Below are 24,790 nucleotides of genomic sequence, written 5' to 3'. Positions count from 1 at the left end.
CCACCACGGATTTCCTGTCTTGGTTCAAGTATACACAATCAGTCAGCACAGATCTCCTGCCTAGGCACAAGTATACACAACCAGCCAGCACGGATCTCCTGTCTGGGTACAAGTATGCACAATCAGCCAGCACGGATCACCTGTCTGGGTTCAAGTATACACAATCTGCCAGCACAGATTTCCTGTCTAGGTACAAGTATACACAATCAGCCAGCACCGATCTCCTGTCTGGGTACAAGTATACACAATAAGCCAGCACGGATCTCCTGTCTACGTACAAGTATACACACTCAGCCAGCACGGATCTCCTGTCTAGGTACAAATATACACAATCAGCCAGCACGGATCTCCTGTCTACGTACAAATATACACAATCAGCCAGCACGGATCTCCTGTCTACGTACAAATATACACAATCAGCCAGCACGGATCTCCTGTCTACGTACAAGTATACACACAATCAGCCAACACGGACCACCTGACTGGGTACAAGTATACACACAATCAGCCAGCACGGACCACCTATCTGGGTACAAGTATACACACTCAGCTAGCACGAACCACCTGTCTGGGTACAAGTACACACACAATCAGCCAGCACGAACCACCTGTCTGGGTACAAGTATACACACAATCAGCCAGCACGGACCACCTGTCTGGGTACAAGTATACACACAATCAGCCAGCACGGACCACCTGTCTGGGCACAAGTATACACACACAATCAGCCAGCACGGACCACCTGTCTGGGTACAAGTATACACACAATCAGCCAGCACGGACCACCTGTCTGCGTACAAGTATACACACAATCAGCCAACACGGACCACCTGACTGGGTACAAGTTTACACACAATCAGCCAGCACGGACCACCTGTCTGGGTACAAGTATACACAATCAGCCAGCACGGACCACCTGTCTGGGTACAAGTATACACACACTCAGCTAGCACGGATCTCCTGTCTGGCTACAAGTATACACACTCAGCTAGCACGGATCTCCTTTCTTGGTACAAGTATCCACGATCAGTCAGCACGGATCTCCTGCCTGGGTACAAGTATACACACAATCAGCCAGCACGGATCTCCTGTCTGGGTAGAAGTATACACACTACGCTAGCACGGATCTCCTGTCTGGGTACAAGTATACACACAATCAGCCAGCACGGATCGATCTCCTGTCTAGGTACAAGTTTACACAATCAGCCAGCACGGATCTCCTGTCTGGGTACAAGTATACACAATCAGCCAGAACGGATCTCCTGTCTCGGTACAAGTATACACACTCAGCTAGCACGAACCACCTGTCTGGGTACAAGTACACACAATCAGCCAACACGGACCACCTGTCTGGGTACAAGTATACACACAATCAGCCAACACGGACCACCTGTCTGGGTACAAGTACACACAATCAGCCAGCACGGACCACCTGTCTGGGTACAAGTATACACACAATCAGCCAGCACGGACCACCTGTCTGGGTACAAGTATACACACAATCAGCCAGCACGAACCACCTGTCTGGGTACAAGTATACACACAATCAGCCAACACGGACCACCTGTCTGGTTACGAGTATATACACAATCAGCCAGCACGGACCACCTGTCTGGTTACGAGTATATACACAATCAGCCAGCACGGACCACCTGTCTGGGTACAAGTATACACACAATCAGCCAGCACGGATCACCTGTCTGGGTACAAGTATACACACAATCAGCCAGCACGAACCACCTGTCTTGGTACAAGTATACACACAATCAGCCAACACGGACCACCTGTCTGGTTACGAGTATATACACAATCAGCCAGCACGGACCACCTGTCTGGGTACAAGTATACACACAATCAGCCAGCACGGACCACCTGTCTGGGTACAAGTATACACACAATCAGCCAGCACGAACCACCTGTCTTGGTACAAGTATACACACAATCAGCCAGCACGGACCACCTGTCTGGGTACAAGTATACACAATCAGCCAGCACGGACCACCTGTCTGGGTACAAGTATACACACACTCAGCTAGCACGGATCTCCTGTCTGGCTACAAGTATACACACTCAGCTAGCACGGATCTCCTGTCTGGGTACAAGTATCCACGATCAGTCAGCGCGGATCTCCTGCCTGGGTACAAGTATACACACAATCAGCCAGCACGGATCGATCTCCTGTCTAGGTACAAGTATACACACTCAGTAAGCATGGATGACCTGTCTAGATACAAGTATACACACTCAGCCAGGACGGATGACCTGTCTAGATACAAGTATACACACTCAGGCAGCACGGATGACCTGTCTAGATACAAGTATACACACTCAGGCAGCACGGATGACCTGTCTAGATACAAGTATACACACTCAGGCAGCACGGATGACCTGTCTAGATACAAGTATACACACTCAGGCAGCACGGATGACCTGTCTGGGTACAAGTATACACACTCAGCCAGGACGGATGACCTGTCTAGGTACAAGTATACACACTCAGGCAGCACGGATGACCTGTCTAGATACAAGTATACACACTCAGGCAGCACGGATGACCTGTCTAGATACAAGTATACACACTCAGCCAGCACGGATGACCTGTCTAGATACAAGTATACACACTCAGGCAGCACGGATGACCTGTCTAGATACAAGTATACACACTCAGGCAGCACGGATGACCTGTCTGGGTACAAGTATACACACTCAGCCAGGACGGATGACCTGTCTAGGTACAAGTATACACACTCAGGCAGCACGGATGACCTGTCTAGATACAAGTATACACACTCAGGCAGCACGGATGACCTGTCTAGATACAAGTATACACACTCAGCCAGCACGGATGACCTGTCTAGATACAAGTATACACACTCAGCTAGCATGGATGACCTGTCTAGATACAAGTATACACACTCAGGCAGCACGAATGACCTGTCTAGATACAAGTATACACAATCGGCTAGCACGGATCACCTATCGTGCAGCAGAAGGATGAGAACGAATATGTCTACTGCCATACATTGCTACACGGTGGATGCAATGTAGCTCAATTTGTGTCTTTGCTTCGAAATCAACAGTATGTCAGTCATATCATGGTGTGTGACCTTCAAGAAGGGAGTGAAGTCCAAATCGATGCAGGTCCTACATGTCGGCATCTATCCCTTTTGTTGACGCATGAACACGGGTAGCGTGCTGGCACACCGAGGTAAAGAAGAATCCGAGACTTGTACCTACAGCAGTTCTGTACAGTCAATAGCGGCGACATATCCAGGTTTTTTTCTGTATATGATAAACTATGTTTATAAAAGATGTATATGTGACAATACATTTGATGAACAATTATGCCAGTTAAGCCTATGGTGCTTGGCATTACTAGTGTAGGCTATTGTAAATCGTCGCCCGAAAGATCATGAACGGAGAATCGTTTAAAATACTCTGTCCTCGTCCCCGTCCCCGCCCCCGTCCCCGTCCCCGTCCCCGTCCCCGTCTCTGTCCCTGTCCCTGTCCCCGTCCTCGTCCCCGTCCCCGTCCCCGTCCCCGTCCCTGTCCCCGTCCCTGTCCCCGTCCCTGTCCCCGTCCCCGTCCCTGTCCCCGTCCCTGTCCCTGTCCCTGTCCTTGTCCCCGTCCCCGTCCCCGTCCCCGTCCCCGTCCCTGTCCCCGTCCCTGTCCTTGTCCCTGTCCCCGTCCCCGTCCCCGTCCCCGTCCCTGTCCCCGTCCCTGTCCCTGTACTTGTCCCCGTCCCCGTCCCCGTCCCTGTCCTTGTCCCCGTCCCCGTCCCCGTCCCCGTCCCTGTCCTTGTCCCTGTCCTTGTCCCCGTCCCCGTCCCCGTCCCCGTCCCCGTCCCTGTCCCCGTCCCTGTCCCTGTACTTGTCCCCGTCCCCGTCCCCGTCCCTGTCCCTGTCCCCGTCCCTGTCCCCGTCCCCGTCCCCGTCCCCGTCCCTGTCCTTGTCCCTGTCCCTGTCCCTGTCCTTGTCCCCTTCCCCGTCCCCGTCCCCGTCTCTGTCCCTGTCCCCGTCCCCGTCCCCGTCTCTGTCCCTGTCCCTGTCCCCGTCCCCGTCCCCGTCCCCGTCCCCGTCCCCGTCCTTGTCCCTGTCCCTGTCCCTGTCCTTGTCCCCGTCCCCGTCCCCGTCCCTGTCCCCGTCCTTGTCCCCGTCCCCGTCCCCGTCCCTGTCCCCGTCCCTGTCCCTGTCCCTGTCCCTGTTCCTGTCCTTGTCCCTGTCCCTGTCCTTGTCCTTGTCCCCGTCCCCGTCCCCGTCCCTGTCCCCGTCCCCGTCCCCGTCCCCGTCCCCGTCCCCGTCCCCGTCCCCGTCCCTGTCCTTGTCCTTGTCCCCGTCCCTGTCCCGTCCCTGTCCCCGTCCCTGTCCCTGTCCCTGTCCCTGTCCCCGTCCCCGTCCCTGTCCCTGTCCCTGTCCCCGTCCCTGTCCCTGTCCCCGTCCCTGTCCCTGTCCCTGTCCCTGTCCCTGTCCCTGTTTCCGTCCCCGTCCCCGTCCCCGTCCCTTTCCCGTCCCCGTCCCTGTCCCTGTCCACGTCCCTGTCCCTGTCCCTGTCCCTGCCCCTGTCCCTGTTTCCGTCCCCGTCCCTGTCCCTGTTTCCGTCCCCGTCCCCGTCCCCGTCCCTGTCCCTGTTCCCGTCCCTGTCCCTGTTCCCAACCTCGCTCATGGTATTCCTTGTCTTATGTGATACTTTTATGTATACAGGTACAACGATGATAGTGATGGGTTCTTGTACATACCTATATTACTTCGTGTGTATTCTGTATGGCCTGTCGATTTAAGCAATTGACGCACACATGGATGAGATATATTCGGCCGCTTCAAACCACAGGGTTGTTTAGAAAACTATACGCTCCTCACAGCAACGTTAAATACAAATCTGATTTGAGAAATTGTGAGTGTTTCCACATGAACCTTCTATAAGACATTCATGCACACTAAATACCACTGTCATTCATAATAGCCGTTGGTAAAAATATAAAGATGCGGAACGTTCCGATTATCACAGGACATTATTGATTTCTACATATCTAAGGGAGGTAACTCCTGAAGCTTTAAGCGCGATAAACACGGTGCAGATTATTTTCTTTTTAGTGTCGTCGAAAGATAAAGTACAAGGTGAGTGTGAGTTGGTTTTAACGTCGGTTTTAACAGTATATATATATATATATATATATATATAAATCGCCAAAAGAAAAGCGAATACCATACATAATGGTGAATACATGAAGAATTACTCATATTCAAGGCATATTATATTGGTTCGCTGCAACAACGAACAAACGGGTATGCTGTGCGAAAATCACATGTGATGTCATAGATCCCCGACTTGAGATGCACTATTTGTCTCGTGCAGGATTAGCGTGTAATGCTTGGAAGTCACGTGAAGCATATCGTGATAAGAACAAAAGTAACTCTGTGGTAACACTGATTGTTAGTTTTATCGTTAATTGGTACACATTGGAAACATCAGTTCTAAACATACATTCTTCTATTAATGTTTATACGGTTATATGGTTATATATATATATATTTATCTGCACCAGCACCTGTAACTGTACCAGCGATTCGGGGCACTGTCATTCCTGTAACTGGACCAGCAGATCGGGATACTGGACAATTTATAGCATCCCATCATTTCTGTAACTGTAACTGTAACAGCAGATCGGGGTACTGGGTAGTTATAACATCTCCATCATTCCTGTAACTTTAACTGTACCAGCAGATCGGGATACTGGACAGTTATAACATCTCCATCATTCCAGTAACTGTACCAGCAGATCGGGGCACTGGACAGTTATAACATATCCATCATTCCAGTAACTGTACCAGCAGATCGGGGCACTGGATAGTTATAACATCTCCATCATTCCTGTAACTGTACCAGCGGATCGGGGCACTGGACAGTTATAACATATTCATAATTCCAGTAACCGTACCAGCAGATCGGGTCACTGGACAGTTATAACATATCCATTATTCCAGTAACCGTACCAGCAGATCGGGATACTGGACAGTTATAACATCTCCATCATTCCTGTAACTGTAACAGCAGATCGGGATTCTGGACAGTTATAACATGTCCATCATTCCTGTAACTGTAACTGTAACAGCAGATCGGGATACTGGACATTTATAACATATCCATCATTCCTGTAACTGTAACTCTACCAGCAGATCGGGATTCTGGACAGTTATAACATATCCATCATTCCTGTAACTGTAACAGCAGATCGGGATACTGGACAGTTATAACATATCCATCATTCCAGTAACTGTAACTGTACCAGCAGATCGGGATTCTGGACAGGTATAACATATCCATCATTCCTGTAACTGTAACTTTAACAGCAGATCGGGATACTGGACAGTTATAACATCTCCATCATTCCTGTAACTGTAACTGTACCAGCAGATCGGGGCACAGGACAGTTATAACATACCTAGCATTACTGTAACTGTTATGGCAGATCGGGGTACTAGACAGTTATAACATACCCATCATTAATGTAACTGGAACAGTAGATCGGGGTGCTAGACAGCAATAACATACCTAACATTACTGTAACCGTTAAAGCAGATCGGGATAGTAGACAGTTATAACATATCCCGCATTACTGTAACTGTTACAGCATATCGGGGGACTAGACCGTTCAACATACCCATCGTTACTGTAACTGTTTTAACATATCGGGGTGCTAGAAGGCTATAACATACCCGCCATTACTCTAACTGTTATAACAGATCGGGGTACTAGACAGTTATAACATACCCATCATTACTGTAACCCGAACTTCAGATCGGGGCACTAGACAGTTATAACATTCCTAGCATTACTGTAACTATGGCAGATCGGGGCACTAGACAGTTATAACATTCCTAGCATTACTGTAACTATGGCAGATCGGGGTAGTAGACAGTTGTAACATACCTAGCATTACTGTAACTATGGCAGATCGGGGTAGTAGACAGTTGTAACATTCCTAGCATTACTGTAACTATGGCAGATCAGGGCACTAGACAGTTATAACATTCCTAGCATTACTGTATCTATGGCAGATCGGGGTAGTAGACAGTTGTAACATACCTAGCATTACTGTAACTATGGCAGATCGGGGTAGTAGACAGTTGTAACATTCCTAGCATTACTGTAACTATGGCAGATCGGGGTAGTAGACAGTTGTAACATACCTAGCATTACTGTAACTATGGCAGATCGGGGTAGTAGACAGTTGTAACATTCCTAGCATTACTGTAACTATGGCAGATCGGGGTAGAAGACATTTGTAACATTCCTAGCATTACTGTAACTATGGCAGATCGGGGCACTAGACAGTTGTAACATTCCTAGCATTACTGTAACTATGGCAGATCGGGGTAGTAGACAGTTGTAACATACTTAGCATTATTGTAACTATGGCAGATCGTGGCACTAGACAGTTATAACATTCCTAGCATTACTGTAACTATGGCAGATCGGGGCACTAGACAGTTGTAACATTCCTAGCATTACTGTAACTATGGCAGATCGGGGTAGTAGACATTTGTAACATACCTAGCATTACTGTAACTTTTCCGATATGAATAACATGAGATTTCCTCCCACATCAAAACTGTTAAGCCGTGATAAAACTAACATATTCCAGAAAGCGACTCGCCTGACAATATTGTGCTCCTGCTACTTATTCACTCATGTATATTTACTCGTTCGGTTGTTTTCTGACAGAGTGTCCACATATGTTGTCCCATCCACAGTTTGGATGACCGCTTAAGCTTATTCTAAATAATGCATCTCGATTTCATATGTAAATTGTTATATTGTCTAAGACCGCATGCTACATATGCTGGAGCTGTAGATATTTTTATGTGTACTGGAATAGGGTCGATAAAGGTTTCAATATGCCTTTGTTGTATTGGTAAGCTGTATTGAGCAAACACTGAACAAGGAGTCATAGGCATAAATCTTTGTACTTAATGGATACAAGGTACTATCATCAGCATGTAAAAGGTTGTATGCTATGTTTATTTCGATTGGCAATCAATTACTGCTCGATACAAATAATAGGCTTGTACAACCCCAGATGACGCTTCTCTAACTCCCTTCACACATTGGTGTCTAGATATAGTTATATAGTAGTAGGCTTGTACACCCCCACATGACGCTTCCCTAACTCCCTTCACACATTGGTGTCTAGATATAGTTATATAGTAGTAGGCTTGTACACCCCCACATGACGCTTTTCTAACTCCCTTCACACATTGGTGTCTAGATATAGTTATATAGTAGTAGGCATGTACACCCCCAGATGACGCTTCTCTAACTCCCTTCACACATTGGTGTCTAGATATAGTTATAGAGCAGTAGGCTTGTACACCCCCAGATGACGCTTCTCTAACTCCCTTCACACATTGGTGACTAGACATTGTTATATAGTAGTAGGCTTGTAAAGCCCCACATGACGCTTCCCTAACTCTCTTCACACATTGGTGTCTAGGTATAGTTATATAGTAGTAGGCTTGTACACCCCCAGATGACGCTTCTCTAACTCTCTTCACACATTGGTGTCTAGATATAGTTATATAGCAGTAGGCTTGTACAACCCCAGATGACGCTTCCCTAACTCTCTTCACACATTGGTGTCTAGATATAGTTATATAGTAGTAGCCGTGTACACCCCCAATTGACGCTTCTCTAACTCTCTTCACACATTGGTGTCTAGATATAGTTATATAGTAGTAGGCTTGTACACCCCCAGATGACACTTCTCTAACTCTCTTCACACATTGGTGTCTAGATATACTTATATAGAAGTAGGCTTGTACACCCCCAGATGACGCTTCCCTAACTCTCTTCACACATTGGTGTCTAGATATAGTTATATAGTAGTAGGCTTGTACACCCCCAGATGACGCTTCTCTAACTCTCTTCACACATTGGTGTCTAGATATAGTTATATAGTAGTAGGCTTGTACACCCCCAGATGACGCTTCCCGAACTCTCTTCACACATTGGTGTCTAGATATAGTTATATAGCAGTAGGCTTGTACAACCCCAGATGACGCTTCCCTAACTCTCTTCACACATTGGTGTATAGATATAGTTATATAGTAGTAGGCTTGTACACCCCCAATTGACGCTTCTCTAACTCTCTTTTAATTGGCGTCTAGATAAAGTTATACAGTAGTAGGCTTTTACACCCACAGATGACACTTCTCTAACTCTCTTCCAATTCTAGATATAGTTATATAGTAGTAGGCTTGTACACCCCCAGATGACACTTCCCTAACTCTCTTCACACTTCTAGATATACTTATATAGTAGTAGGCTTGTACACCCCGAAATGACACTTCTCTAACTCTCTTCACACGTCTAGATATACTGATATAGTAGTAGGCTTGTACACCCCCAGATGACACTTCTCTAACTCTCTTCACACTTCTAGATATACTTATATCGTAGTAGGCTTGTACACCCCCAGATGACACTTCTCTAACTCTCTTCACACTTCTAGATATACTAATATAGTAGTAGGCTTGTACACCCCCAGATGACACTTCTCTAACTCTCTTCACACTTCTAGATATACTTATATAACCTACTTACGATAAATACATACAGAGACAACTGAACGCCTGCATGTAGGCCTGGGGTTAACAACTGCATAATTATGCAGCATATGTCTGTGAATTCAGAAATGATACTTGTGCTTTTGGGAAATATTTTTATTTGTCAAGACGAAGGAATATATGACTCTGGAAGCTTAACATGTAACATCAATATATTCTGTTGTGCCAGGTCAGTATGTGATATGATTTGCAAACAATAAATTACCATTTGCAGAATCGGCAAATGTATTTATTATCTTATACAGATTAAATAAGAAAAACAACCCAAAGTTTACTATTCACCATTCACTTGATGCACACAAATGTATGTACACATGTAGACTGTATTCTCATATCAATAACTAAACACGCACTTATTTTATCATTCTCATGTCTGTTACATATTTTCTTTAAATATATGTATGAGCATCATTTGTTTATCAATGTACGTTGTGTCTGGTAGAATGATGGGTAGATAGGTCGGTAGACATTGGTAAGCCACTATAGAGGATGGTTTTCTGGCTTCAAGTACAAGTATTGATATGTATGACCGGTATTCTGTCGTAAAAGGGCGATAACTCTGAAAACACTAGGAGAACGTTACACATGGAAGACGGCACTATGATATGACTTCCTTGTTTCTCAGAAGAATGTGCTTGAAATACACAACAAATAATAACAATAAACACACATCGGACATACATGCACACAAACATACATAGGCACACATACACCCTAACATATAAACAAATACACTCAAATATACACAGGCATTCACACACTCATACACACATATACAGACACAAACGCACACACCAACTAACATACACAGGCATTCACACAGACATACACACATATACAGACACAAACGCGCGCGCACACACACATACACACAAACATACAGACAAAGGTGGACACATATCTGAGGATATAAAATGTATATTTCCCTTTTATTACCCATTTTCCTAAACAACTGGTGATCGTGAGTGTTAACAACAAAGATCAATCATAGAAATACATTCTCCGTACTTTGTTTCATTCGGTCGACCAAACTGAAACAGTTTATCTCCACGTGACATTCAAATATTATTACATTATTCAAATAAACACATGTCACCAACCCCCACCACCCTTCTCGGTTTGTTCCCATTAAACGGCAAAGCTACAAACAAATCCATTGATATTCTTTCGCACAAAAACTCGGTATCTCATGGATTCGAACGCGCTCCACTCGAGCGAGACGAGAGAGAACGCTTTTCAGACTCCCGCCAGGTCAGCTAATCGCCCAGCATGCTCGCAGGAGGGGGGAGATTCAGCGTGTAATCCGGGTGAAGTGTAACGTCCACCAGTGCCACAGACAATCAATAGAGAGCTTTGGCTTCTTTTATTGGGGGAACGCCAGTTGGGCCTGTCGTGTCAATAGCCGACTGCGGGCCGCGCTGCATTAAAGCTGGCAGAATTTCTTAGTAATGAATTAAGTCCGTACGTTGTAACATGATCAGTTTCCATATGACCACAGCAAGAATACTAACAAAGCCAAGCCATGGCAAAAATGCTTGCATTATTAGAAGGTCACGTGATCAGATTGAGGCCAGTCGATTGGTCGAAGATATTGAGGAATAGAGAAAAGCCAAAGCAGTGTGTGGTGCCTACACCAGTAAGAAATGCCTCTCGCATGGAATGAAATCGATAATCTACGGTGCTCTGTTGGGGACATTTCGCCCCTATGCACTCATCGGTTTTCTCCTATGAAATTCCGATCGATTATGGAACGCGATGACTCTCATGTTAATTAAACTGTGTCTTATGCTGCCGCGTAGATGTGTATATGTTGATCATTGTTAATGTTATTGTGTAGAAGACAATATTTCATTGGTAGAGTTATGGTCTTAATCATATCCCTTGTTAGAAAGTAATTGATTGTTGGTGCGCAATGGTCTGGTGAAAACGTCACAACTGTTTTTCTTTATCTGTGATTCGAATTGAGGTCGCCCGATTTCATACTCATCGACTTTGATTTGTTAAGGATGTCATATGTAATTAGACTGGCTGTACACCGGAGACGTGTCCACTGCATAATGTGACGGAATAAAGAAGATGCCACAAATTACGTCATGCATGTTTTCTTGTTTTGAGGGCATTTTTGATCAATGGAAAGTATCGATCCTTTTCAAGCGAAACACATGCATGATTCAGAACAAAAAACATATCCCAATATACACGAACGTCAGTATTATGTACTTTGTATACACGTATAGTAATATTATTTGTATGTTACCGTCAAAAAATATAACCAGTTATTATGTCTATCGCCTGGAATGCTAAACAGCGTGAAGCCACCATATCACAACCACAACCACATAAAATGGATAAGTGTAGTTTTCATAAAGGATTTCAAAATAGTGTCATCCCCTTTGTTCAAGTTCTTGAAAACTGGACACTAACGTTTTTAATTTCTGTTTTCTGTCAAACAAAACATAGCCGTCAAACAAGTACACACCAAGCAATGGACATAACGCAGTCCCAGGTATTTGTGATGCACGCTCGCTACATATTAAGTTGTTATTTCTGTATGACCTCAGCTATATACCACAGTTGCAAGAGTTGATTTCCAAATACTTTCTTAAATCGTTTTTTTATATGACTGATGACCAGTACAAGAATGACCCAGGGAGAGCCATGGTCCTGGGAAGGACAGATAAAAGAGTCCGTTAATTTACAATTATTTCTTTGATTTGGGTAAAAGCTTCCTCCACGAGACTATGTAAGGGTTCAGTAGATTAAATCCTGATGTTGTACATGTCAAAGCCGGCTACAACGTGGATTGGGTGGTTACATCTGTACTGATCGAACACAGCACGTCTGGTCATAGTGCTTAAACCACTTGTACAGATATGCCACAGAAGATGACAATGCATGATGATATAAAGATAGACCGACATGCACGGCGTCATCTACACTGGTTCTCTTTATACAACATCATCTACACTGGTTCTCTTTATACAACATCATCTACACTGGTTCTCTTATACATCATCTACACTGGTTCTCTTTATACATCATCTACGCTGGTTCTCTTTATACATCATCTACACTGGTTCTCTTTATACAACATCATCTACACTGGTTCTCTCTATACAACATCATCTACACTGGTTCTTATATACAACATCATCTACACTGGTTCTCTTTATACAACATCATCTACACTGGTTCTCTTTATACAACATCATCTACACTGGTTCTCTTATACATCATCTACACTGGTTCTCTTTATACATCATCTACACTGGTTCTCTTTATGCATCATCTACACTGGTTCTCTTATATATCATCTACACTGGTTCTCTTTATAAAACATCATCTACACTGGTTCTCTTTATACATCATCTACACTGGTTCTCTTTATACAACATCATCTAAGCTGGTTCTCTTATACATCATCTACACTGGTTCTTTCATACATCATCTACACTGGTTCTCTTATGCATCATCTACACTGGTTCTCTTTATACAACATAATCTACGCTGGTTCTCTTATACATCATCTACACTGGTTCTCTTATACATCATCTACACTGGTTCTCTTTATACAACATCATCTACACTGGTTCTCTTATGCATCATCTACACTGGTTCTCTTTATACAACATCATCTACACTGGTTCTCTTATACATCATCTACACTGGTTCTCTTATGCATCATCTACACTGGTTCTCTTTATACAACATAATCTACGCTGGTTCTCTTATACATCATCTACACTGGGCCTCTTTATACAACATCATCTACGCTGGTTCTCTTATGCATCATCTACACTGGTTCTCTTTATACAACATCATCTACACTGGTTCTCTTATACATCATCTACACTGGTTCTCTTTATACAACATCATCTACGCTGGTTTTCTTTATACAACATCATCTACACTGGTTCTCTTATGCATCATCTACACTGGTTCTCTTTATACAACATCATCTACACTGGTTCTCTTTATACAACATCATCTACACTGGTTCTCTTATACAACATCTACACTGGTTCTCTTATACATCATCTACACTGGTTCTCTTATGCATCATCTACACTGGTTCTCTTTATACAACATCATCTACACTGGTTCTCTTATACATCATCTACACTGGTTCTCTTTATACAACATCATCTACGCTGGTTCTCTTATGCATCATCTACACTGGGTCTCTTTATACAACATCATCTACGCTGGTTCTCTTATGCATCATCTACACTGGTTCTCTTTATACAACATCATCTACGCTGGTTCTCTTATGCACCATCTACACTGGTTCTCTTTATACAACGTCATCTACGCTGGTTCTCTAATGCATCATCTACACTGGTTCTCTTTATACAACATCATCTACACTGGTTCTCTTATACATCATCTACACTGGTTCTCTTATGCATCATCTACACTGGTTCTCTTTATACAACATCATCTACACTGGTTCTCTTATGCATCATCTACACTGGTTCTCTTTATACAACATCATCTACACTGGTTCTCTTATACAACATCTACACTGGTTCTCTTATACATCATCTACACTGGTTCTCTTATGCATCATCTACACTGGTTCTCTTTATACAACATAATCTACGCTGGTTCTCTTATACATAATCTACACTGGTTCTCTTTATACAACATCATCTACGCTGGTTCTCTTATGCATCATCTACACTGGTTCTCTTTATACAACATCATCTACACTGGTTCTCTTTATACAACATCATCTACACTGGTTTTCTTATACAACATCTACACTGGTTCTCTTATACATCATCTACACTGGTTCTCTTATGCATCATCTACACTGGTTCTCTTTATACAACATCATCTACACTGGTTCTCTTATACATCATCTACACTGGTTCTCTTTATACAACATCATCTACTCTGGTTCTCTTATGCATCATCTACACTGGGTCTCTTTATACAACTTCATCTACACTGGTTCTCTTATGCATCATCTACACTGGTTCTCTTTATACAACATCATCTACGCTGGTTCTCTAATGCATCATCTACACTGGTTCTCTTTATACAACATCATCTACACTGGTTCTCTTATACATCATCTACACTGGTTCTCTTATGCATCATCTACACTGGTTCTCTTTATACAACATCATCTACAATGGTTCTCTTATGCATCATCTACACTGGTTCTCTTTATACAACATCATCTACACTGGTTCTCTTATACAACATCTACACTGGTTCTCTTATACATCATCTACACTGGTTCTCTTATGCATCATCTACACTGGTTCTCTTTATACAACATAATCTACGCTGGTTCTCTTATACATAATCTACACTGGTTCTCTTTATACAACATCATCTACGCTGGTTCTCTTATGCATCATCTACACTGGGTCTCTTTATACAACATCATCTACGCTGGTTCTCTTATGCATCATCTACACTGGTTCTCTTTATACAACATCATCTACGCTGGTTCTCTTATGCACCATCTACACTGGTTCTCTTTATACAACATCATCTACGCTGGTTCTCTAATGCATCATCTACACTGGTTCTCTTTATACAACATCATCTACACTGGTTCTCTTATACATCATCTACACTGGTTCTCTTATGCATCATCTACACTGGTTCTCTTTATACAACATCATCTACGCTGGTTCTCTTATGCATCATCTACACTGGTTCTCTTTATACAACATAATCTATCTCGGTTCTCTTCATACAACATCATCTACAAGGGTTCTCTTCATACTGAATTATCTACACTGGTTCTCTTCATATTTGCAACATATACCGACCATCCTCTTGCTGCATCATCCACACTGGTTCTTCTTTTTATTTAATCATCTTGACTGATCACCACTATGGTCATCATCTACACTGGTTCGTTTCATTCGGCATCAACCACAATGTTCCTGTTCATATCTGCACCATCTGTACCAACAATCCCCATACAACATAATCTACACTGATACTCATCACGTTGCATCATTCGTAATGGTTCTCTTCATACTGCATCATCCACAATGGTTCTCTGCATACTACATCATCCACAATGGTTCTCTTCATACTGCATCATCCACAATGGTTCTCTTCATACTGCATCATCCACAATGGTTCTCTTCATACTGCATTGTCCACAATAGTTCTCTTCATACTGCATGATCCACAATGGTTCCCTTCATACTGCATGATCCACAATGATTCTCTTCATACTGCATGATTCACAATGGTTCTCTTCATACTGCATCATCCACAATGGTTCTCTTCACACTGCATCATCCACAATGGTTCTCTTCATACTGCATCATCCACAATGGTTCTCTTCATACTGCATTGTCCACAATGGTTCTCTTCATACTGCATCATCCACAATGGTTCTCTTCATACTGCATCATCCACACTGGTTCTCTTTATACAACATAATCTACCTCGGTTCTCTTCATACAACATCATCTACAAGGGTTCTCTTCATACTGAATTATCTACACTGGTTCTCTTCATATTTGCAACATATACCGACCATCCTCTTGCTGCATCATCCACACTGGTTCTTCTTTTTATTTAATCATCTTGACTGATCACCACTATGGTCATCATCTACACTGGTTCGTTTCATTCGGCATCAACCACAATGTTCCTGTTCATATCTGCACCATCTGTACCAACAATCCCCATACAACATAATCTACACTGATACTCATCACGTTGCATCATTCGTAATGGTTCTCTTCATACTGCATCATCCACAATGGTTCTCTTCATACTGCATTGTCCACAATGGTTCTCTTCATACTGCATCATCCACAATGGTTCTCTTCATACTGCATCATCCACAATGATTCTCTTTATACTGCATCATCCACAATGGTTCTCTTCATACTGCATCATCCACAATGGTTCTCTTCATACTGCATGATCCACAATGATTCTCTTCATACTGCATCATCCACAATGGTTCTCTTCATACTGCATCATCCACAATGGTTCTTCTTTTTATTTAATCATCTTGACTGATCACCACTATGGTCATCATCTACACTGGTTCGTTTCATTCGGCATCAACCACAATGTTCCTGTTCATATCTGCACCATCTGTACCAACAATCCCCATACAACATAATCTACACTGATACTCATCACGTTGCATCATTCGTAATGGTTCTCTTCATACTGCATCATCCACAATGGTTCTCTGCATACTACATCATCCACAATGGTTCTCTTCATACTGCATCATCCACAATGGTTCTCTTCATACTGCATCATCCACAATGGTTCTCTTCATACTGCATTGTCCACAATAGTTCTCTTCATACTGCATGATCCACAATGGTTCCCTCCATACTGCATGATCCACAATGATTCTCTTCATACTGCATGATTCACAATGATTCTCTTCATACTGCATCATCCACAATGGTTCTCTTCACACTGCATCATCCACAATGGTTCTCTTCATACTGCATCATCCACAATGGTTCTCTTCATACTGCATTGTCCACAATGGTTCTCTTCATACTGCATCATCCACAATGGTTCTCTTCATACTGCATCATCCACACTGGTTCTCTTTATACAACATAATCTACCTCGGTTCTCTTCATACAACATCATCTACAAGGGTTCTCTTCATACTGAATTATCTACACTGGTTCTCTTCATATTTGCAACATATACCGACCATCCTCTTGCTGCATCATCCACACTGGTTCTTCTTTTTATTTAATCATCTTGACTGATCACCACTATGGTCATCATCTACACTGGTTCGTTTCATTCGGCATCAACCACAATGTTCCTGTTCATATCTGCACCATCTGTACCAACAATCCCCATACAACATAATCTACACTGATACTCATCACGTTGCATCATTCGTAATGGTTCTCTTCATACTGCATCATCCACAATGGTTCTCTTCATACTGCATTGTCCACAATGGTTCTCTTCATACTGCATCATCCACAATGGTTCTCTTCATACTGCATCATCCACAATGATTCTCTTTATACTGCATCATCCACAATGGTTCTCTTCATACTGCATCATCCACAATGGTTCTCTTCATACTGCATGATCCACAATGGTTCTCTTCATACTGCATCATCCACAATGGTTCTCTTCATACTGCATGATCCACAATGGTTCTCTTTATACTGCATTGTCCACAATGGTTCTCTTCATACTGCATCATCCACAATGGTTCTCTTCATACTGCATCATCCACAATGGTTCTCTTCATACTGCATCATCCACAATGGTTCTCTTCATACTGCATCATACACAATGGTTCTCTTCATACTGCATCATCCACAATGGTTCTTTTATCCATCATCTACACTGGTTCTCTGATACATCATCTACACTGGTTCTCTGATACATCATCTTCATTGGTTCTCTTATACATCATGTACACTGGTTCTAATATACAACATCATCTACACTGGTTCTCTTATACATCATCTACACTGGTTCTCTTATACATCATCTACACTGGTTCTCTGATACATCATCTACGCTGGTTCTCTTATACATCATCTTCGCTGGTTCTCTGATACATCATCTACACTGGTTCTCTTTATACTGCATCACCCAAAATGGTTCTCTTATGCATCATCTACATTGGTTCTTATATACAACATCATCTACATTGGTTCTTATATACAACATCATCTACACTGGTTCTCTGATACATCATCTACCCTGGTTCTTATATACAACATCATCTACATTGGTTCTTATATACAACATCATCTACACTGGTTCTTATATACAACATCATCTACACTGGTTCTTATATACAACATCATCTACACCGGTTCTTATATACAACATCATCTACACTGGTTCTTATATACAACATCATCTACACTGGTTCTTATATACAACATCATCTACACTGGTTCTTATATACAACATCATCTACACTGGTTCTTATATACAACATCATCTACACTGGTTCTTATATACAACATCATCTACACCGGTCCTCTTCAAACTGCATCATCCACATCGTTCTCTTCATAATGCACTGTCCACAATGTTCTCTTCATAATGCACTGTCCACAATGGTTCTCTTCATAATGCATTATCTACAAATGTTTTCTTCATATCTGCACCACCGAAAATGGTTCTCTTCATAATGCATCATCTACACTGGTTCACTGGTACAGTTGCTCCATATTGCATCCTCTACACTGATCATCTCCATACTGCACCCTCCTCTATACTGATCATCCCCATACAACATCCTCTACAGGGATAATCTCCATACTTCACCCTCCTCGACACTGATCATCCCCATACAACATCCTCTACACAGATCATCTCCATACTGCACCCTCTTCTACACTGATCATCCCAATACAACATCCTCTACACAGAGAATCTCAATACTTCACCCCCTCTACACAGATCATCCCAATACAACATCCTCTACACAGATCATCCCAATACAACATCCTCTACACAGATCATCCCAATACAACATCCTCTACACAGATAATCTCCATACAACATCCTCTACACAGATCATCCCCATACAACATCCTCTACACAGATCATCTACATACAGCATCCTCTAAACAGATCATCTACATACAGCATCCTCCTCTACACAGATCATCCCAATACAACATCCTCTACACAGATCATCTCAATACAACATCCTCTACACAGATCATCTACATACAACATCCTCTACACAGATCATCCCAATACAACATCCTTTACACGTATCATCCCAATACAACATCCTCTACACAGATCATCCCAATACAACATCCTTTACACGTATCATCCCAATACAACATCCTCTACACAGATCATCCCAATACAACATCCTCTACACAGATAATCTCCATACAACATCCTCTACACAGATCATCTACATACAACATCCTCTACACAGATCATCCCAATACAACATCCTTTACACGTATCATCCCAATACAACATCCTCTACACTGATCATCCCAATACAACATCCTCTACACAGATCATCCCCATACAACATCCTCTACACAGATCATCTACATACAGCATCCTCTAAACAGATCATCTACATACAGCATCCTCCTCTACACGGATCATCCCAATACAACATCCTCTACACAGATCATCCCAATACAACATCCTCTACACAGATCATCCCAATACAACATCCTCTACACAGATCATCCCAATACAACATCCTTTACACGTATCATCCCAATACAACATCCTCTACACTGATCATCCCAATACAACATCCTTTACACGTATCATCCCAATACAACATCCTCTACACAGATCATCCCAATACAACATCCTCTACACAGATAATCTCCATACAACATCCTCTACACTGATCATCTACATACAACATCCTCTACACAGATCATCCCAATACAACATCCTTTACACGTATCATCCCAATACAACATTCTCTACACAGATCATCCCAATACAACATCCTTTACACGTATCATCCCAATACAACATCCTCTACACAGATCATCCCAATACAACATCCTCTACACAGATAATCTCCATACAACATCCTCTACACAGATCATCTACATACAACATCCTCTACACAGATCATCTACATACAGCATCCTCCTCTACACAGATCATCCCAATACAACATCCTCTACACTGATCATCCCAATACAACATCCTCTACACAGATCATCTACATACAGCATCCTCTACACGGATCATCCCAATACAACATCCTCTACACAGATCATCTACATACAGCATCCTCCTCTACACTGATCATCCCAATACAACATCCTCTACACTGATCATCCCAATACAACATCCTCTACACTGATCATCTACATACAGCATCCTCCTCTACACGGATCATCCCCATACAACATCCTCTACACAGATCATCCCAATACAACATCCTCTACACAGATCATCTACATACAACATCCTCTACACAGATCATCTACATACAGCATCCTCTACACGGATCATCCCCATACAACATCCTCTACACAGATCATCCCAATACAACATCCTCTACACTGATCATCCCCATACAACATCCTCTACACGGATCATCTACATACAGCATCCTCCTCTACACGGATCATCCCCATACAACATCCTCTACACAGATCATCCCAATACAACATCCTCTACACAGATCATCTACATAAAACATCCTCTACACAGATCATCTACATACAACATCCTCTACACAGATCATCCCAATACAACATCCTCTACACAGATCATCTACATACAACATCCTCTACACAGATCATCCCAATACAACATCCTCTACACAGATCATCTACATACAGCATCCTCTACACAGATCATCTACATACAGCATCCTCTACACGGATCATACCCATACAACATCCTCTACACAGCTCATCCCAATACAACATCCTCTACACAGATCATCTACATACAACATCCTCTACACAGATGATCTACATACAGCATCCTCTACACAGATCATATACATACAGCATCCTCCTCTACACGGATCATCCCCATACAACATCCTCTACACAGATCATCTACATAAAACATCCTCTACACAGATCATCTCCATACAGCATCCTCTACACAGATCATATACATACAGCATCCTCCTCTACACAGATCATCCCAATACAACATCCTCTACACAGATCATCTACATAAAACATCCTCTACACAGATCATCTACATACAACATCCTCTACACAGATCATCCCAATACAACATCCTCTACACAGATCATCTACATACAACATCCTCTACACAGATCATCCCAATACAACATCCTCTACACAGATCATCTACATACAGCATCCTCTACACAGATCATCTACATACAGCATCCTCTACACGGATCATACCCATACAACATCCTCTACACAGCTCATCCCAATACAACATCCTCTACACAGATCATCTACATACAACATCCTCTACACAGATCATCTACATACAGCATCCTCTACACAGATCATATACATACAGCATCCTCCTCTACACGGATCATCCCCATACAACATCCTCTACACAGATCATCCCAATACAACATACTCTACACAGATCATCTACATACAACATCCTCTACACAGATCATCTACATACAGCATCCTCTACACGGATCATCCCCATACAACATCCTCTACACAGATCATCCCAATACAACATCCTCTACACTGATCATCCCAATACAACATCCTCTACACAGATCATCTACATACAGCATCCTCTACACGGATCATACCCATACAACATCCTCTACACTGATCATCCCAATACAACATCCTCTACACAGATCATCTACATACAACATCCTCTACACAGATCATCTACATACAACATCCTCTACACAGATCATCCCAATACAACATCCTCTACACAGATCAACTACATACAGCATCCTCTACACGGATCATCCCCATACAACATCCTCTACACAGATCATCCCAATACAACATCCTCTGCACAGATCATCCCCATACAACATCCTCTACACAGATCATCTACATACAACATCCTATACACAGATCATCTACATACAACATCATCTAAACTGATCATCCCCATACAACATCCTCCACACGGATCATCCCCATACAACATCCTCTACACGGATCATCCCAATACAACATCCTCTAAACAGATCATCTACATACAGCATCCTCCTCTACACGGATCATCCCAATACAACATCCTCTACACAGATCATCCCAATACAACATCCTCTACACAGATCATCCCCATACCACATCCTCTACACTGATCATCTACATACAACATCCTCTACACTGATCATCTACATACAACATCCTCTACACGGATCATCCCCATACAACATCCTCTACACAGATCATCTACATACAACATCCTCTACACAGATCATCTACATACAACATCCTCTACACAGATCATCTACATACAACATCCTCTACACAGATCATCTACATACAACATCCTCTACACAGATCATCTACATACAACATCCTCTACACAGATCATCTACATACAACATCCTCTACACAGATCATCTACATACAACATCCTCTACACTGATCATCTACATACAACATCCTCTACACTGATCATCTACATACAACATCCTCTACACGGATCATCCCAATACAACATCCTCTACACAGATCATCCCAATACAACATCCTCTACACAGATCATCTACATACAACATCCTCTACACGGATCATCTACATACAACATCCTCTACACAGATCATCTACATACAACATCCTCTACACTGATCATCTACATACAACATCCTCTACACGGATCATCCCAATACAACATCCTCTACACAGATCATCTACATACAACATCCTCTACACAGATCATCTACATACAACATCCTCTACACAGATCATCCCAATACAACATCCTCTACACAGATCATCTACATACAACATCCTCTACACAGATCATCTACATACAACATCCTCTACACAGATCATCTACATACAACATCCTCTACACAGATCATCTACATACAACATCCTCTACACTGATCATCTACATACAACATCCTCTACACTGATCATCTACATACAACATCCTCTACACGGATCATCCCAATACAACATCCTCTACACAGATCATCCCAATACAACATCCTCTACACAGATCATCTACATACAACATCCTCTACACAGATCATCTACATACAACATCCTCTACACAGATCATCTACATACAACATCCTCTACACTGATCATCTACATACAACATCCTCTACACGGATCATCCCAATACAACATCCTCTACACAGATCATCTACATACAACATCCTCTACACAGATCATCCCAATACAACATCCTCTACACAGATCATCTACATACAACATCCTCTACACAGATCATCCCCATACAACATCCTCTACACAGATCATCCCAATACAACATCCTCCTCTACACGGATCATCCCAATACAACATCCTCTAAACAGATCATCTACATACAGCATCCTCCTCTACACGGATCATCTACATACAACAGTCTCTACACAGATCATCCCCATACAACATCCTCTACACAGATCATCTACATACAGCATCCTCCTCTACACGGATCATCCCAATACAACATCCTCTAAACAGATCATCTACACACAGCATCCTCCTCTACACGGATCATCTACATACAACATCCTCTACACTGATCATCTACATACAACATCCTCTACACGGATCATCCCAATACAACATCCTCTACACAGATCATCTACATACAACATCCTCTACACAGATCATCCCAATACAACATCCTCTACACAGATCATCTACATACAACATCCTCTACACAGATCATCCCCATACAACATCCTCTACACAGATCATCCCAATACAACATCCTCCTCTACACGGATCATCCCAATACAACATCCTCTAAACAGATCATCTACATACAGCATCCTCCTCTACACGGATCATCTACATACAACAGTCTCTACACAGATCATCCCCATACAACATCCTCTACACAGATCATCTACATACAGCATCCTCCTCTACACGGATCATCCCAATACAACATCCTCTAAACAGATCATCTACACACAGCATCCTCCTCTACACGGATCATCTACATACAACATCCTCTACACAGATCATCCCCATACAACATCCTCTACACAGATCATCCCTTTACAACATCCTCTACACTGATCATCTACATACAGCATCCTCCTCTACACGGATCATCTCAATACAACTTCCTCTGCACAGATCATCCCCTAACAACATCCTCTAGACGGATCATCTACATACAGCAGCATCCTCTACACGGATCATCCCAATACAACATCCTCTACACAGATCATCCCAATACAACATCCTCTACACAGATCCTCCCCATACAACATCCTCTACACTGATCATCCCCATACAACATCCTCTAAACTGATCATCTCCATACTGCATCCTCCCCTACATTGATCATTCCCATACTGCATCCTCCCCTACATTGATCATTCCCATACTGCATCCTCTACACTGGTCATCTCCATACTGCATCCTCTACACTGATCATCCCCATACTGCATCCTCCCCTACATTGATCATCCCAATACTGCATCCTCTACACAGATCATCCCCATACAAGATCCTCTACACTGATCATCCCAATACTGCATCCTCCCCTACATTGATCATTCCCATACTGCATCCTCCCCTACA

General features: G+C 42.6%; 1 protein-coding gene across 1 annotated transcript; it reads right to left on the bottom strand.

The window, feature by feature from the left end:
- Positions 1 to 3,428: 3,428 nt before the first annotated feature.
- On the bottom strand, positions 3,429 to 16,992 carry LOC125372250 (S-antigen protein-like). Its single transcript, XM_048381540.1, has 2 exons — positions 16,879 to 16,992; positions 3,429 to 4,379 (listed from the first exon to the last, which is right to left on the bottom strand). The coding sequence occupies exons 1-2, from the start codon at positions 16,990 to 16,992 to the stop codon at positions 3,429 to 3,431; spliced, it is 1,065 nt and encodes a 354-aa protein (XP_048237497.1).
- Positions 16,993 to 24,790: the final 7,798 nt, after the last annotated feature.

Source organism: Haliotis rufescens, unplaced genomic scaffold, assembly GCF_023055435.1.
Source record: "Haliotis rufescens isolate VD_foot unplaced genomic scaffold, xgHalRufe1.0.p SCAF_4, whole genome shotgun sequence".
Lineage (NCBI taxonomy): Eukaryota > Metazoa > Mollusca > Gastropoda > Lepetellida > Haliotidae > Haliotis > Haliotis rufescens.
Note: the sequence above shows the minus strand (reverse complement) of the source record. Positions and strands in the feature narration are given on the sequence as shown.

Coding starts and splice junctions, on each gene's coding strand:
- LOC125372250 (XM_048381540.1), bottom strand. CDS start 16,992: ATGAAGAGAATCATTGTGGATCATGCAGTATGGAGGGAACCATTGTGG. Junction 4,380..16,878: donor GAACCATTGTGGATGATGCA/GTATGAAGAGAA, acceptor GGACGGGGACAG/GGACAGGGACAGGGACAGGG.